Here is a 17,507-nt window from a genome sequence, read left to right on the forward strand (position 1 = left end):
ACAAGAAAATCCACGGTAAAAATAAATGGCAATAAATGGATTCATTTATTTTACAGCGGATTTTCTTGTAATAAATTAATAAAAGTTCAACTGTTTGTAAATATGTTCGCAATGAATATCAGGGTTTGGATAGGGTCAAAATATCTTTACTCCTCAATTTTCAGACCATTTTTGTCTATTCCGTTTATTTAGTCTTTATAAGTTAGAACCCCATTATTTTAACTATTCTTTTTTCTATATTTTTACTTTTTCTACTCTCTACTCTTTATTTGTTAGTCCTTTATTTTGCACTTTTTGTCCTTTATTCTCAATCCTGTCATCTCCAATTCTGATTTCTTAATAGATCTAAAAAATTGTCTATTTCGGTATTTGCCAATTCCCATAATTGACCCTGAAATTAGAAATCCCTTTTTGAGTGGTCTCCCTTCGAAGGGACATAATTTTTTATAAGAAATTGGAGGAGAGCCGTTGAAGGTGGAAGAGCAAATGTATCGGTGAGTAATGTATGTAACCTTCAAGTTTTTCAAACATTTTGATTAAAATTAATTTGTTGCTCATTATACTTACTGATAGGCCTGCCAGAGGTTATTTTTCACTAAAAATTCGGTAAAATGTCGATTTATGACTCAACGAGGTCGCCGCGCTATTCCGACATCCCCTTGGTCCGACACCCCATTAGTCCGACACCCCAATACTGACAAAAGTCGGACATCCAGTTTCAAAGTGACCAGTGACCAAAGTTTCATAAAATTCGATGAAGGTTCTACAAAGCCAGGCGCGTAGCTACGTTTACGTCAAAACGCCCGTGCGTACACTTGATTTTTGTTTTTTCTTAAAGTCTGAAACTACTGTGAATCCTTTTGTTTAAAGCAAACTATTATCTGCTGAGATTTGATATTATGTGGTTTGCACTTTTGTCGAACTTGTGACAGTAGCAATCCTCAATTTTGTCGGCGGCGTCAATATCTAGTTCAGTCACATTGTGGGTAAGTTTCCATGAAATTTACGGAAATTTGATAGAAGTTTGTTTGTGATCAAAAATATATCCGGAGCATAATGATGTTTTTTTTACAAACATATCATGCCTACTAGAGGTAACTGCCAAACATACCGGTTCAAAGGTTAGCAATTTTCAGATCCGTTAGGCGATTGAATTTTCCCCCTCTCAATCGGTATTTTTGGCAAATACTCCTTGTAAGCATGATATATACATTTAATTCCACCGAATGCTCTTTGTTTTTCCAATCTGCCGTCAGATTTGTTAGTAAATAGAGTAGAAGTCACAAATGGAATTCCGTTATGACACCGACAGAGAAAAGAAAATCTCAATACATGTATATAAAAAAATTGTAAAAAAAAATTGTAAAAAAATACCATTTCTCTCATCCAGTAATATAAAGCATTATTATATAAGGTGGAATTATATGTTAAATTTTCACGTATTTTACGGATAAAAGGATTTTGTTTTGCAATTAACAATTAGTTTCAGTCTAGTTTGTTAAACGTCATTTACTTTGTCAAACCTACATCGAATTTTATGTTTTAGAAGAAGCTTTTTATGATTTTATGTCTGAAGCAAACTTTTGAAAGTGTTTTTTTTTTTCCGTTCATTTTTCAGTATCATACTGACAAACGGACTTATCTTTGCGCAATTAACAGACGGTCAGCGATTTTGTTTTGATATATTTTAAAAACCTTCATAGATTGTCATGAAATTTGGTCTGACGTACAGACCGTAAAAAAACATAATGCCCCACGGGGCATAAACATACACCGTGATTTAGATTATAAAGTATGTTGCTATTGATGAGTTTTTAACGACAGAAAAGGTATCTCATTATCGATAACTCGTTAGCTTTTTGGGGCTTCGCCCCCTGGAGCCCACTACCAACCGTTGCTTTGATCTGACCCACTTTGGGCCGTTAGACTCCTTGCCGAGTTTCGGGCGTACATGTTAAAATGACCTTGCTACACCACTGAAAGCAATTGAAGTGTCACAAACTTTAGTTTAACCACAGGCTGTATATCTACTTATGATATAACTGAAAAATACGGAAAAAGTAAAGATAGATTTTCATTATTATAGTCTTTTGATCATAAACAGTTACTTTCCAACTTCCATAAAATTTCAAAAAGGTTTGGCAAAGTAATAGTTATTTAAAAAAAAAAATAATCAACAACATACTGAACCTAAATATTTACGCCGCCAACGAAATTAAGGATAGTCGTGTCTCGCTTTCGCGACATCAATGACAATGTTACAGGCTCGACAAAAACGAAAACTTCATCTCAATAGAAAATGCATTTTTAAACAAAAGGAAAATAAGAAGAATTCACAGTAGATTCGGACATTGACAGATAACGAACACATGGGCAAAGTAAAAAAAAATGGTCCAAATTTATTTTTTTTGGTCAAATTTCAACATTGTTTTAGTCCATTTTCTTTTATAGTATCTTGATACATATACATTTAAGTTAATAAATCCAAAAGGATATAAAAAAGTATAAAGAAAACAAAAAAGTTCTGAATCTTTATTGACATAAACCAATTGAAAAAAAATAAATCAAGTATACCTTTTGGGAATATAATTCCAAACAAATACTATCAAATATTAATATTTTTTTCAGCCCATTTGATTGCAGAAATCCAAACATGACTTTTAATGCAAAAATTAATAATCTCATCTTTGATTATAATCTTTTTTAATGTTTTTAGCTATTTTTTTGTATCAATTCATTTAAAGTTGATTGAAAAAGTTTTAATTAAAAAATAATTCATCAATAAGTTGATAAAAAACCTTCTCCTTATCAAAAGTAACCCTTTTTAAAATTCACTGACGAAAAAAAATGATAGATAAATCCTTTAATAAAAAAGATGTATCAAACAGAAAATACATCCAATTTCCCCTGTTTTTGTTGCACTCCTGACATATTATACACCAAACTAAAATACAGAAACTAGAACAAAATGCTCATGATTTTTTTAATTTTTTTAATCATTGCTGGTTTATAAAGACCTAAATCTGTCATTTGAATGTAATTTCTGTTTTACCTTATGCATCTTATGCACTTCAGACCATATTTAAATTCATTTTTCTGACACATTCTTATACAATTGAGGGTAAGTTACCAAACTATGAACTAAATTCCATTAAATATCCATCAGAATTGTTGTTTAACAGCTTAAAAAGAGATCTGCAATCTTCAAAATTTTTCTGAACTCTTATTTTTTTTTAAATTATTACCTATATAAGGTACTTTATTTCCCCTATCTTGTTGCACTCCTGACATTCAATATATATCATAACAAAATAGTTTATACATCATCAAAACATACCATGATTTCTAGATTAAGTGTTTATATACATTTATGCCTTTCAGATTTGACATTTTATTTTCATTTAAACAATATTTTTTGAGCTATATCATACATATCACTTTTTGTATACATAAATTCACATCTCATCACATTTCGCTACTATTTTTTTAAAATGGCAGTGATTGCAATGTTAAAATGGGCTGAATGTTGTGGCTTAATGTGTAGAATAATCCTCCTAAATATCTTTGGAAAATTTCAAGCATTAGAAAAATTACATTAAAAAAGATGCCAAAATTGTCAGGAGTGCAACACTTTTTCTTGACATTTAAAAAAAAAAGTTTTATTTGAAAGACACAGCAACTTGTAATATGATGACATGTGCCATAGATTCTTATGTATATTACAACTAGTATGTCTTGGGGATGATTTCAGCTTAGAATGAAGCTTATCCATTGAACCGTTTTGATACAGATGTGTTTTGAAAAAAAGTTGTGCCATGTTAGGAGTGCAACACAAAAAATAATATTACTGAGGAATAGAATAATTTTTGCTTTAATAGCTCACACATAAATATAAATAAAAGGCAATCCTGTATAACAAACATATTCTTTTAGAATTTCAAAGCAGGACTTATAAATTTATTTATTTAAATATATTTGTCCCAATCAAAAATTCTTGAATGACAAATTTTTATATAATTTTAGTCTAGAATTTAGGAAGCTGATTCTCATAAACTGTGCATTTTTTATGAGAAATAACCATATTTCAGTTTCAAAAGTTTTATAATGGTTTCATGAAATACTAATTAAAAATTATTATAACTGTAATAACAAACAGTTTAATTTTGTTGAGCTCCTGACATGAATTTACCACAACAAAACGTTTTTGCACAAAAAGTCATATTCAATATTTTTATCATAGAAAGTTTCACAAATTTTGAGTTCATCTTGCCTATCCAACCTTAAAATAAATAAAAGATGGGGAAAATTATTTGATGAAACTAAACTTACTAAACTTACTTGAGAATAAAATCAGACAGACTAATAAGGGACCAAAACACACCATCAAAGTCAAAATCCACTATAACTTTGATGAGCAGAAAATTGAGAAAAAATCTGAATGAAGATCCACCTCAAGGACACACTAGACATTATATAACCAAAGAAAGAACAAGAAATGAAAAACTTAATTACAAAGACTTAAACATGAAAACAAAAACATAGATATGAAAAATGAAAAAAAAAACCAGAGAGATTGGCAACAGAAGAGAAAAATAAATTTACACAAGCCAAAAAAAAAATCCAAACTCACAGAAGAATATCCAGTCGATAAGTAAAAGTACAGGTACAGATACACCATAGAGAGAAATCAGAAAGAGAAGACTAATTCGTCCTGACAAACCCAAATATTACCCTAAAACAATTGAATACATCATATCCACAGCTAAACCATGGTAGTTGTAAGAACTAATCAGTACTAGTGGAAGTGTGCTAGAAATTGATGGGTGCTGAAGTGGAAACAAAGTTGAGAGACCCTTAATAGATCTGGAAACTTGAAACGAAACTGGCATTTTCAAAAAGAATAGAGGCTACCTAAAAAACTTAGACTTAGAACTAAGGAACTGTTTGAAAATGTCATTTTCTTTTCAACAGTTTTCAGATCTTTATGGGGTTCCTCATCTTTGTTTATACTTCAACATATTTAAGACTCGTCAATTTCTGGTACACAGCTGCCATCAGTTCTCATTTACTCTGACAACCACCTTGGTGTAGCTGTGGATATAATGTGCTCAATTGTTTTACCACAAGATTTGGAATGGTCAGGCAGATAATGTCTTTTTCTTTGACTTCTCTTTCTGATTTCTCTAGGTATTTTTAGTGCATCTGTACTTTTGCTACATGACTGGACAATTTTCTGCTGGTTTGCAACTTTTTCAGCTTGTGTCAATTTTCTTCTTCTCTTTTGTTGCCACTTTCTCTGTTTTGTTTTCCTTTTCTCATATGTTTTAATTCTGGTCAAAGTCTTTTGAATTAAGTGTTACATTGTTTTGTTTTCTTTATTCTTTCTTTGTTTATATTTGTCTAGATTGTCCTTCAGTTTAGGATCTTATTTCGTTTTTCTCAATTTTTTACTCCTCAAAATTGAAGTTGTTGTTGACTTTGTATGCACTTAGCCTGTCTGATATTACTCTAAAGATTAGTTTCACAACAGTCTTTCCCATCTTTCATTCATTGAAAGGTTGGGTCTTAAAATTGAACTCAAAATGTGATAAATGGTTTGTTATGATAAATCCATGTCAGGAGTGCAACACAATTAATAGTTTGTTATAACAGTTATAATAATTTACTAAGTGTTACATGAAACCATTCTAAAACTTGTAAAATGAAATATGGTTATTTCCTAATTAAATGACACAGTTTAAGACAATTACCTTCCATAATTTGAAAAATATATGAATATTTAGCATTAAAATATGTTTGCCTGTGACAAAAAACAATTCTTGGATCTAAGTACTGCTTTGAAACCTACCTTTAAGAATTTATTATACCTCATACATGTAACCTAAATAGTTAGAAAACATGTTTAGATGCAAATAAGTCACTAGGAGGTGAGATTATCTTAAAATGTAAGTCCAAGAAAATGTCATTTTAAAAGTGTTGCACTCCTGACATCAAAGAAATGGTTCTAAAAGAAAAGTTCCTTGTCTATCAGACTACTCTTTGGGTGCAATCTTGTATCTAGTATAGTATCTTTTGAAAAATAAAACAGAACCATATATTTGCTTTTGTATTTTTTAAGTGTGAGTCTTTAAACTTCAAAGTTGCACTCCTGACACTCATAGGGAGGCCTTATTTACTTGACTCTCACACATTATTTATATCAATAATCAGGTAAATAAACTATTTATTCTAGAAAGGACATATTTGTTTAACAGTATTGACTTTTGTTTATGTTTAGGTGTGAGTCATTTGAGCAAAATTCATTCTATTCCTCAGTAATACTAATTTTTGTGTTGCACTCCTGACATGGCACAACTTTTTTTCAAAACACATCTGTATCAAAACGGTTCAATGGAAAAGCTTCATTTTGAGCTAAAATCATCACTAAGATATAACAGTTTTCAAAGAAATAAGAATTTATGGCATATCACTCCATGAAACAATTTGCTGTGTCTTGAAAAAAAGGTATTTTTTCAAAATGTCACAAAAAAGTGTTGCACTCCTGACAATTTTGGCATCTTTTTTTAACATAAGTTTTTTAATACTTGAGATTTCCCGAAGAAATTTTGCAGGAATATTCTACACATTAAGCCACATCATTTGAAATCAAATTATCCAATCAAATTATCAGCATGGTTGATAATTATTGCTATATATGCAAGGAACCATTTATTTTGACTTTGCCCACATATAAAATATATGATATCATTTTTGTTGAAAAACAAATTTAGCGACGTCACTTGTCTTTATTCGCAATTACAAGCCATTGAAGAAAGATTAACAAGGCTGGTGTACTTTTAACCAGGTTTTAAAATTTTTATTTAGATTATTTTTTTTTTTCAAAATTCAAGTGCGTTTCTTTATTATATATATGTTTCTATCTCTACCGTACTTCATGTACTTGAATTTAATAAAATCGAAACTCGGACGTGCACTTGGATATTGATAAAAACAGTTGATTATATGATTTGGTTCTATAATGAATACTTCATTACGATTGTTCAACTCAATTAAAACGGAAAAAGTCAAAGAATATTACTACTTCTTATTACCGCTCTTCATTCTGGTCGACCCCTAGTTCCGGATTTATTTACTTCTTTGTTATTTTGCGACAGTATTTAATGACGTATGTATCTCCCATTGCGTCTATGTTTGACCTGGAGTTGAAGTCATAAAACTTTGCTCAGTGCTCGGAGCACAGAAATCATACTCCAAACATGAAATCCAGCATTTTGATTGGTTGAATTTCGAATACGAGTACAAAAAACTGACTCGAAAGTTTTATGACCGCAAGGCCTGATTGAAACGATAACTGAGTAAAAGAGGGACGAAAGATACCAGAGGGACAGTCAAACTCATAAATCGAAAAAATGAAAAAAGACAAACAGACAAACAATAATACTGTACACATGACACTACACAGAAAACTAATGACTAAGCAACACGAACCCCACTAAAAACTGGGGGTGATCTCAGGTACTACGGAAGGAACTTTATCTGTGCCACATGTGCAGCATGCAGGATCTGCTTACCCTTCCGTAAAATTTAAGATCACCACTAGTTTTTGGTGGGGTTTGAGTTGCTTAGTCTTTAGTTTTCTATGTTCTGTCATGTGTACTATTATTTGTCTGTTTGTATTTTTTCATTTTTAGCCATGGCGTTGTCAGTTTATTTTCGATCTATGAGTTTGACTGTCCCTCCGGTATCTTTCGCCCCTCTTTCTTGGTACTGTCGACATACGCTGTTTATCATCTTATTAACGTGTTGTTCTTTTATTTATCTTTTTTTTTTAATATTACTCTACTGTTATTTTCTTTATAAAATTATCCATTTGGCGTGGCTGTGTATTTATACATCCCGCCATAGTGAATCTCTGATAATTTGTGTATAATTCTTGTCTTTCATTTTAGCTAATGTTCTTTGCCCATATTCATGTTTGTGTTTATTTTAAACATATGACGTGTTTCTGTACTTATACATCCCGTCGGTGTGTTATTATTCGATAAATTTTGTATTCTTTTCTTTCATTTTTTACTAATTAAGGAATGACTATAATATGTTTTCTGTCTATGAAGAAATAACATAAAAAATTTGGTGCACACTGAATAACGCTCGTAGCGGGTTATTTAACAGTGTGCACCACATTTTTTATGTTATTTCGAATAGACAGAAAAAATATTACAGTCATTTCTTATAATTTAATTCTAAATTCCATTTTTAACCATAGAAAACCATGAAAAAACGTTGATGACGTCACGGTCACATGACTAGATTATGTCTATGGGCTCATAACAAAATAACGTCAGCCAATCAGAAGACGCGTTACATCCAAAATTAAATTATTTTGCTGTGTCTATATGCCTTGTTGTGTTTATTTGATACATATGCAGTGTATCCCTGACCGACAAAATGTCAGACAAAAGTCCATTCGAACAGACAGAACTTTCAAGATTTTTTAGTTAAATAAATGTAGAAGAAAAGTTCAAATCTCTGTTTCGGTCTGACAAACCCGAAATCAGTTTGGCACATACTGCATGGCTCTGTACTTTAACATCCCCTTATTGTGTTTTTTTTTTTTTTATTAAAAAATATTCTTGTCTTTCATTTATGCAAATGTGCTGTGTCTATATCGCCTTTTTGTGCGTCTTTGCTGCATATTTGTTTGTTGTTATACTGATTAAGATTATAACACAATGTTGACTGATTTACCCCTATTTGTGACATTTTTACCTATCATGTCTGTTTGTTTTGTTCACACTCACACATCGTTGTCAATATAATGAAATTTGATGCAACTGTCATACAAGTGAGAGGTTTAGCTTGCTTTAAAACCAGGTTGAATCCATCATTTTCTATATAAGAAAATGCTTGTACCGAGTCAAGAATATGACCGTTGTTATCCATTTGTTTAATGTGTTTGAGCTTTTGATTTTGCCATTTGGTTAGGGACTTTCCGTTATGTATTTTCCTCGGAGTTCAGTATTTTTGTGATTTTTTTTCTACTTCAAAATTATAGAAAAGATCTTAAAAGAAACAAAAACCTCAAAATCATACAAATCAACCAAAATAAAAAAAAGCCCACACGACTAAAAAAGGCTATATATATTCAGTTGAGAACATATCTTTATTACAGAAGGTTCCACAACGGATGCTGACCAATTCTGACTAGAACTATGGTTACCACTACGGTCAAGACGGCTGCGTTTTTTAACAGAGGAATTAAGTTCATTCCCTTGGTAAGAGCCTTAATTTTCACATTTATTCCAATATGAGATATTAGCGACAAAGTTTACACAGAATACACTTGTTTTTTTCTCAAACGTACAATGAATTAACTCCCTCTCTCTCCAAACTAAACCCACCTCATTAATAATAAGTGATCACGCACAGTAAAGAAATAAATAAAAAAAGGCCTAATTGAGTACGAATTTAAAGAGCATTTAGGGTAGAAAATTCCGATAAAGATACAATTAAATGTGCTAAAGCCAATAGAAAATAACACGTTATGAATTTTCATATTTACAAGTTCATTTAATCAGCATGCTCCGTATTTTTTTGTTCATGTGTGCGTACATTAAAAGTAAAATTGTGATTTTTAACCCGAAAACATATAAACGTTTATCATATAGAGTGATAAAAACGTTAAAAACTCTTAGTTTCAATGATTGTAATAATTAAAATAACAAAAATACCCAACTCCAAAGGCAAATTAAAACGAAAACTTACCAATTACCAAGACAAAAGCCCAAAACACATCAAACGAATGGAACTGTCATACTCCTGACTTTATACAGGCATTTCCTTATGTAAAAAATGTCAAATAATACCTGGGTTTATACCAAACTAAACCTCTCACTTGAATGACAATATCTATAAAATCAATGTTTGTTAAGGTTCTTAAAGTTTTAAGTTTTTTTTTCGGGAGGTCATGCATGGTGATACTTCCTTTCCTTATGTTTTAATTAAGTGATGATATCCCATCTCTAATTTAAACTGTTTAACAAATTTGCGTTGATGTTTTTGGTCAATTGTTTTTTAGGGTTTTTTTTGTTGTTTTTTTTTTCTAGATGATCATTAGTTTGTTGTGATTTTCTTTTTCTTTGGAATCACTCCACAGTTCAGTTCCTTCAGTATGTGGATCATATCTGTACAATATGTTTTGTCGTTATTCTTTTCTTTGGAATCACTCCACAGTTTAGTTCCTTCACTATGTGGATCATTTCTGTACAATGCACAGTTTTCTCGTTTTGGGTTTTTTTTTTTACCTTCTATGTGTACTGTCTTTAAAATTTCAATATTTTTTACGGAATGAGTGTAAGGTTGTCTATCTTTCTTCAAATTTATCCTGGGTGATTTAATGAAGACACCGCCCCCAAACTAATGTACACTGTTCTCTACCTTCTTAAATCTATCTCATAATGGCTTTTTATGTCTGCTGTACACTTTTAACTTTAAATTAGTGCATTTTTAAATCAGATAGTGTGTATGATAACCTCGGTTTCTTAAACTTTTCGTTTCCACAGAAAATTAATATCAAAAGAAAGAAAAAAAGTTATAAAAGTTCTCCTTTGTTCAAACTCAGGAAAGGTGGCCTGGTATTTCCACAGATGTCTTCTAGTTTATAGATATAAAATTGAGAAAGGAAATGGGGAATGTGTCAAAGCGACAACCACCCGACCATAGAGCAGACAACAACCGAAGGCCACCAATGGGTTTTCAATGTAGCAAGAAACTCCCGCACCCGTAGGCGTCCTTCAGCTAACCCCTTAAAAATATGTATACAAGTACAGTGATAATGGACGTCATACTAAATTATACATAAGAAACTAAAATTAAAAATCATACAAGACTAACAAAGGCCAGAAGCTCCTGACTTAGGACAGGCGCAAAATTGCAGCGGGGTTAAACATGTTTATGCTATCTCAACCCTCCCCCTACACATCTAGCCAATGTAGAAAAGTAAAGCATAACAATACGCACATTAAAATTCAGTTAAAGAGAAGTCCGAGTCCGATGTCAGATACATATTGATACGTGTACAAATATTCTAGATATTGTTTTTGATAATAATTACATTAGATGTATTATAATATTTTATTCTGATTGGCTAACTGCACATCACGTGTTATTCCGTAAGCAGTTGCATTGCTCAATACAACTTTTCATTCATGATAACACGTGCTCCAACAATAAAGTGCACAGGTGAATTAAATAATAAATTCGTGTTTTCATGAATCGATCATAGCTAAAAAATGTAATTATAAGTATTGAATGCTTCTTTTTGTAACTTTATAGGGTTGTAAAAGCGTTGACCGTGCGTACATTTTTAGAATGAAACGCTTCCGCGCTTCAACCAAAATGTACTTCGGTCAACGCTTTTACACCCCAATAAATTTACAAAAAGAAGCATTCAATTCTTAAATGTTTAGATATGTTTTGATATTTGCAGGTGCTTGTTGGTTTGTTCATAGCAATAATTATTGTAATTGTTCCGTACGATAGACAGATACTTATGTCAACAACCGTTACCAAGGTGATGCAAGGAATGGTTCCGTCTGTCTTACAACTCAACTACAACAAAAATAAAACAGAGACACCATGTCAAAACTGTTCAAAAATCAACACTCCTTCCATCACAGAACCGATCTTACAACTCATCTACAAGAAAACTAAAACAGAAACTTCATGTCAAAACTGTTCAAAAATCAAACCTCCTTCTATTAAAGAACCGATCTTTCAGAACTACTATTTTCCGGAGTCTAAGTGTGATAAAAAGTTATTGGTGTATGAATGCGTTGGAACTTGCGGAGGGCTTGGTGACAGAGAAAAGGGAATTTTGAGTGCCTTTTTGCTATCTTTATTAACACAACGTACTTTTGTTGTACTTCATCGAACACCATGTGAAATTAAGAAGTTTTTTGTGCCACAAATATATGATTGGTCAAAATGTACAGCATCTGTATCAAAAGCTAAGTCAAAGGGATTTTTAATGGTCAACTACATTGATGCACATGGAAATTTGCCACAAAGTTTTGAAAATTTAAGAGGATATGATATATGGAAAGAACACGTGGTTTTTATACACGTTAACATTCGTTTGAATAATAGGATAATGAGCCATCCAATAGCAAGAGAAACCATACCATGGATTATGACGTCGGCACCGGGGTTTGTTATGTCTCAACTGTGGCATGTGCTATTTAAACCAGAAGCAACCTTATTTACACATGTAAATGACTTCATGAAAAACTGTACATTGAATAACAAACGAAAACTTGTTGCTGTTCACGTTCGTACTAGATTTCTCCAGAAAAACTTTGGTGTTCACTTAAAAAACATATTCACATTTCTTGATAATTATCAAGACAAATCAAAGTTTACCCTTTATATTGCATCTGATAATGAGGATATAAAAAATCAAGCAAGAATAAGATATGTGAACTTTGCTTCATTGAACAGACACGTTATACATATCGACCACACACGTGATGACTGTGATGGTATGTACACAGCTGTTTTTGAACAAATGGTATTATCCAGGGCCGACGTACTAGTCATGACACAAAGCGGGTTTTCTCGTATGGCGGCATATATCCGCGGCAAGCCTGACAAAATATATCTTTATCAAGCTAAAGATAAACCAAACGAGTCATTTTTTGAACACATTACCTTAGAAACGCTGCCTAAAATGTTTCCGATAAGTTGATCATGGTGATTGATAGAGCAACAGGACAACAGAAAAAAATATTTAGTGTCAATTGAAGATTTATTATTTTCATTACAAAGTTTATTTTCAAATAACTGTGATACTTTACATCCTCGTCATATTTAAAAGGTAAGAAGAGGTTACAGGGAAAGCAAAGAAGGACAGTTAATTTATTTTTAGTCATGACGTTGTCAGTTTATTTTCGATCTATGAGTTTGACTGTCCTTCTGGTATATTTCGTCCCTCTTTTAATGTCATTACCCAATGACAAATGACGATATGTAATAACACCATTTCTTTGAATCAAAATCAAAAGACAAACAAAGTACAGTAAAAGTTATTTTCAATTGAAACAAAAACAAAAAGAGTGAACTCGATTATTCCGAATAGATACAATTTTCACCTCTACACGAGACAACTGTCAAAGACTATAAATTGGACGATTTGATTTTGTACTGTTGTTTGTCTTCTGCTCATTGCGTTGTTAGTTTAATTTCGGCTTGTGCTTTGAAAGTACCTTTCGTATCTTTTGCCTCTCTTGCAGTACTTTATTTGTACTTTCATATAAAAAAAACCAACTGTTTGCTTTATATTCTTTTCAAACACAAAATGCTTTTAAGAGTAGTTCGTTGTATTTCTATCGTGATATCGTCTCTAATTGAATGCGTTTTTCTGGATTTACCTTATCCAGGAATGTTCAAAGCTGAATTCTTTATCTCATAAGCCAGCCTTATAAAGTTAAAGGTACATGTCGACACAGATGCTTGAAATTGAGTGCCTTAATAAAACGCGCAAAAGACTTCAAGAAGTTGTGTACGAGTTATTTCCCTTTTCCCAGGTGTAAAGTGTTGAAAAGTCAAATGTTTTTAATTGATACTATTGCAAGATGAAATTTGGATAAGAATACATGCACAATTGTAAAATGGAGTTAATGCTTGAAATGAAAGGTATTAATGTTCATTCATCATAACAACGACAGACATAAATCTTCATGGTCTATCATTCGTTTGAATAGCCAGTCTCCGTCTACTAATATATTATCATATAGGTCCTCTCTAGTAAATGCAATTTTATTTCACAAACTACAAAATTTTCACGATTGAGTAATTCCGTGGGTGGTGAACTAACACACTTCAGTTTTGTACAGTAGTGGATAAAAGGTAAATAATTATATAATAGCACATAAGACAGTAAATAAATTAACTAATATATTTGTAAAAAGTTAAATCACAAAAATACTGAACTCAGAGGAAAATCAAATCGGAAGTCCCTAATCACATGGCAAAATCAAATGACAAAACACATCAAAAACGAATGGACAAGAACTGTCATATTCCTGACTAATTTAGAAAAATACTTTTATCTAAATAGGATTTTATTTAAAGAATATAACATAACTACTATATGGTTACAGAATAAAATCTGCAAAAAATCATTTAATTAGAAATTTTAATGTGATTTGAGTTCCTTATGGATTCATAGTTTTACAAGAAAAGGTACAATGTAGACTTGTTTTCAAGAACAAATGTTGCAGTCTTCATACAAATTCATAACTTGTCATTTAGACATTATAAAACAACTCATGGTGTAATTTTTAATCAACACCATTGTACTATATTAGTTATATATAAAGTTGAATTCTTTGATTCATTGTTTTTATATGATGACGGCTGACAAATTGGACCTCGTAATTTTAGTATTATAGATACGAGGTTAGATGATCTAACTCTGGTGCCTCTTAATTCTTCCTTTATATTTACACTGTCCCCTCTACATTTCGACTGGATAAAAAAAAAACCGTTCTAGACTTGTTTATCATACATAACTGATAAAAACTGACTAGAATAGAACAAGATGTGAACAATTGCATGTCAAAGTATGATCTTCAACAACGAGCAAAAACCAAAACGAGTGCTAGCTATAAAAATGTAAACGATTAAGAAAATGAAGACGTTCGTCCTGATTTAAAATTCAATTTTGAAAAAAAAAAACAATATGACAGATTACAACCATGGACAACCACTGGTTTTTTGGCAGTCGTGACAGGGCTTAACATGTTTGTTTGGGCTCTACATCCGATCCCAAACCGCAACCCAACCTACACATTCTCCTTTTTTCCTTTATTGGTACAGTTTTGTTACAACAGAACACCTAAAATTGAGAATGAAAATTTGGAATATGCCAAAGAGACAACAAACAAACCAAAGAGCAAACATCTTAGCACAAAATGTAATAACATAAAGACACACATTATTGAAAAAGGCCATTTATCTTATCGTAAAGAGACAGTTGAGTACACATTTTATGTTCAAGGCGTGCTTGAGTTAATATTGTTGTCCTGAATACGTATAAAAAAAATGTTTTAAATATCTGACTTTAGATTCGATTTTTTAAATATATATTAAGGCTACATGTTAATATAATAAAACTGAGAATTCAAAAAATGAAATCAATGGGTACAGTGAAATACCTTTGTTACGAGTCATTACTACAGACAAGGTATGTTTGAAACATAAAAGTGAAAAGCTTCATGCTAATATTACAAATATTTAACAAAAAGAGTATTTCTTACTGGTATTGTTTTTTTTCGTTCCCTCATTTTTCACTCGTTTTCATTGAAATTTAGGCATTATTTATTTTTATTCATGAAATATATTTAACAAGAATGTGTCCATAGTACACGGATGCCCCACTCGCACTTCCATTGTCTATGTTCTGTGGACCGTGAAATTTGGGTCAAAACTCTAATTTGGCATTCAAATTAAAAAGATCATATCATAGGGAACATGTGTACTAAGTTTCAAGTTAATTGGACTCCAACTTCACCAAAAACTACCTTGACCAAAACTTTAACCTGAACACCTATTCTCAGAATAAGTGTCCACGGTTGGAAAATAATTTCTAATTCAAAAAGTTGTAACAAACATCAATATTTATATTTTATTTCAAACATAAGCATACAACAAATCAAAATGCAAAACGGCAGATCTCAACCAATAGAAATAAAAAAGAAAATACAATGCCAAAATATGGGTATAGAGTATGCTGTAATCTACGTTTCAGGTACTTATGCATAGATTCAAATGAATAGTTCAAACATATTTTGTAAATTTGAATAGTTTTCAATGGCTAAATAAACTGATAATAATACAGTCAAATAACTGTAAAAGTTTCTCCTCAAAATTCCTATTAAAAAAAAACATTGGATCGAAATATAAACTGATAAAAATTTGGTATAAAACATGACAATAAAATGACAGCTTACATTTTCAGTATTAAAAAACATGCTCAGTGTATGCAAACACTCTACATGTTGTGTATTGCCTCTCATCTGATGAAAAAATAATTACTACACATCTTTTTAAAATGTTTTCATAACAAACTTGGATTGCCAACAATGAAACAATAACGTAAATTACACAAAACTGTAACGTATCTTACAAAGAAAAATTCTCTCATAATCAGGATTGTTTCATCCTTCTTCCTGAATTCTTTCAAAATGTATGAAAAAAGAAATATTGTAACAACATTTTGGGTGTTTTATCATTAAACTGTAAATGTTTTACAAATATAACGTAAATTACACTTTATAAAAAAAGAACGTTCTTTCTTGATTTTCAGTTTTTAAGCATCTGTTTAAGTATTAGATCTTAACTGTAACAAACTACAGGCATTTCTATAGTCCTGAGGATCAATTTCAAAGCTTCGACCACTCCGTCCAACTTTATTGGGCTCTCTAATGTTACACAATATGTCTGTGACCTGTAACCATATTTTGTCTTCTGGATTTGGCCATTTATACAAAGGATTTCCAGTATTCCTTCCTTGACTTGGCCGCAAAAAATTAACTTGACATTCTTTATCAGTTTCATCGATGTCTGTTATTTTTCCAACGTGCCATGCATTATCATATATTGCCGCAACAAATTGGTCGACGGCGATGAGTATCTCAATCCTGTCAGCTTCGACTTCAGCTGTTTCAACATGCTCATTTTGATTTATATTGGCCTCTTTTTCTGGTACTACAACACGACCAGCATTCTCTCCTTTCAATATGTTTGACTCTGAGTAATCATGGAAATTACCTATCAAACATTCCTCACAGTAACAGGAAGTCACGGTCGTCTTGACTATACCTTTAGATACACCAACCACACAGTGGACCTGCATTGTTCCCTTCAATGGAATTATGTGTTTGTTGAACTCTGAAATCTCTAACCTGCTATCTGTGCATTCTGTTGAATTGTAATAAATGTATTTAGCACTCGTGTGGTGCTTTTGCACTCTTTCAAAGTACTCAGGTGCATCCTGTACTGTTATTTTTCCTTGTCTGACGGCGAGGTCTGCGGTACGTTTTGATGTTCCCCCAATGCCATCGCATGGCCCTTTTCCGTGCCCGGTTTCAAAATAGTTCCAAATGGCATTGACACCAAATATATTTTTATGATCAGACACAATGTAGAAGGCCGTCTTGTTACGATATTGTGAACTTGGACTATCTGTCCAGTAGTGAACAACCTTCAGATTATTGACATGATTCTTTATTTCAGACAAAAGCTTTTGAATGATGGTATAAACAGATCCTATGTTGTGCCCAAGATCGTCGGAAACGAAGACATAGTTTTTATGTTCAAGTTCCTTCTGTTCGTTCTTGAAATAAACAACAACTGGATGTAGGGTAACAGCACTCGAATTCCAATATGCACTCTGAACTTCATCGGCTGAAGTACATGAAAAGTTTTCGGCAAAGTCCATCTGCACG

At 31.9% G+C, this 17,507-nt stretch overlaps 1 protein-coding gene across 1 annotated transcript; it reads left to right on the forward strand.

Moving 5' to 3' along the window:
* The first annotated feature begins 420 nt into the window (after positions 1 to 420).
* LOC143080947 (uncharacterized) lies at positions 421 to 14,391 on the forward strand. The gene is made up of 3 exons (XM_076257146.1): positions 421 to 494; positions 9,173 to 9,275; positions 11,489 to 14,391. Exons 2-3 carry the CDS (start codon positions 9,213 to 9,215, stop codon positions 12,743 to 12,745), a joined length of 1,320 nt encoding a protein of 439 aa, XP_076113261.1. The 5' UTR covers positions 421 to 494; positions 9,173 to 9,212; the 3' UTR covers positions 12,746 to 14,391.
* Positions 14,392 to 17,507: the final 3,116 nt, after the last annotated feature.

The sequence above is a fragment of the Mytilus galloprovincialis genome, chromosome 6 (assembly GCF_965363235.1).
Source record: "Mytilus galloprovincialis chromosome 6, xbMytGall1.hap1.1, whole genome shotgun sequence".
NCBI classification, from domain to species: domain Eukaryota; kingdom Metazoa; phylum Mollusca; class Bivalvia; order Mytilida; family Mytilidae; genus Mytilus; species Mytilus galloprovincialis.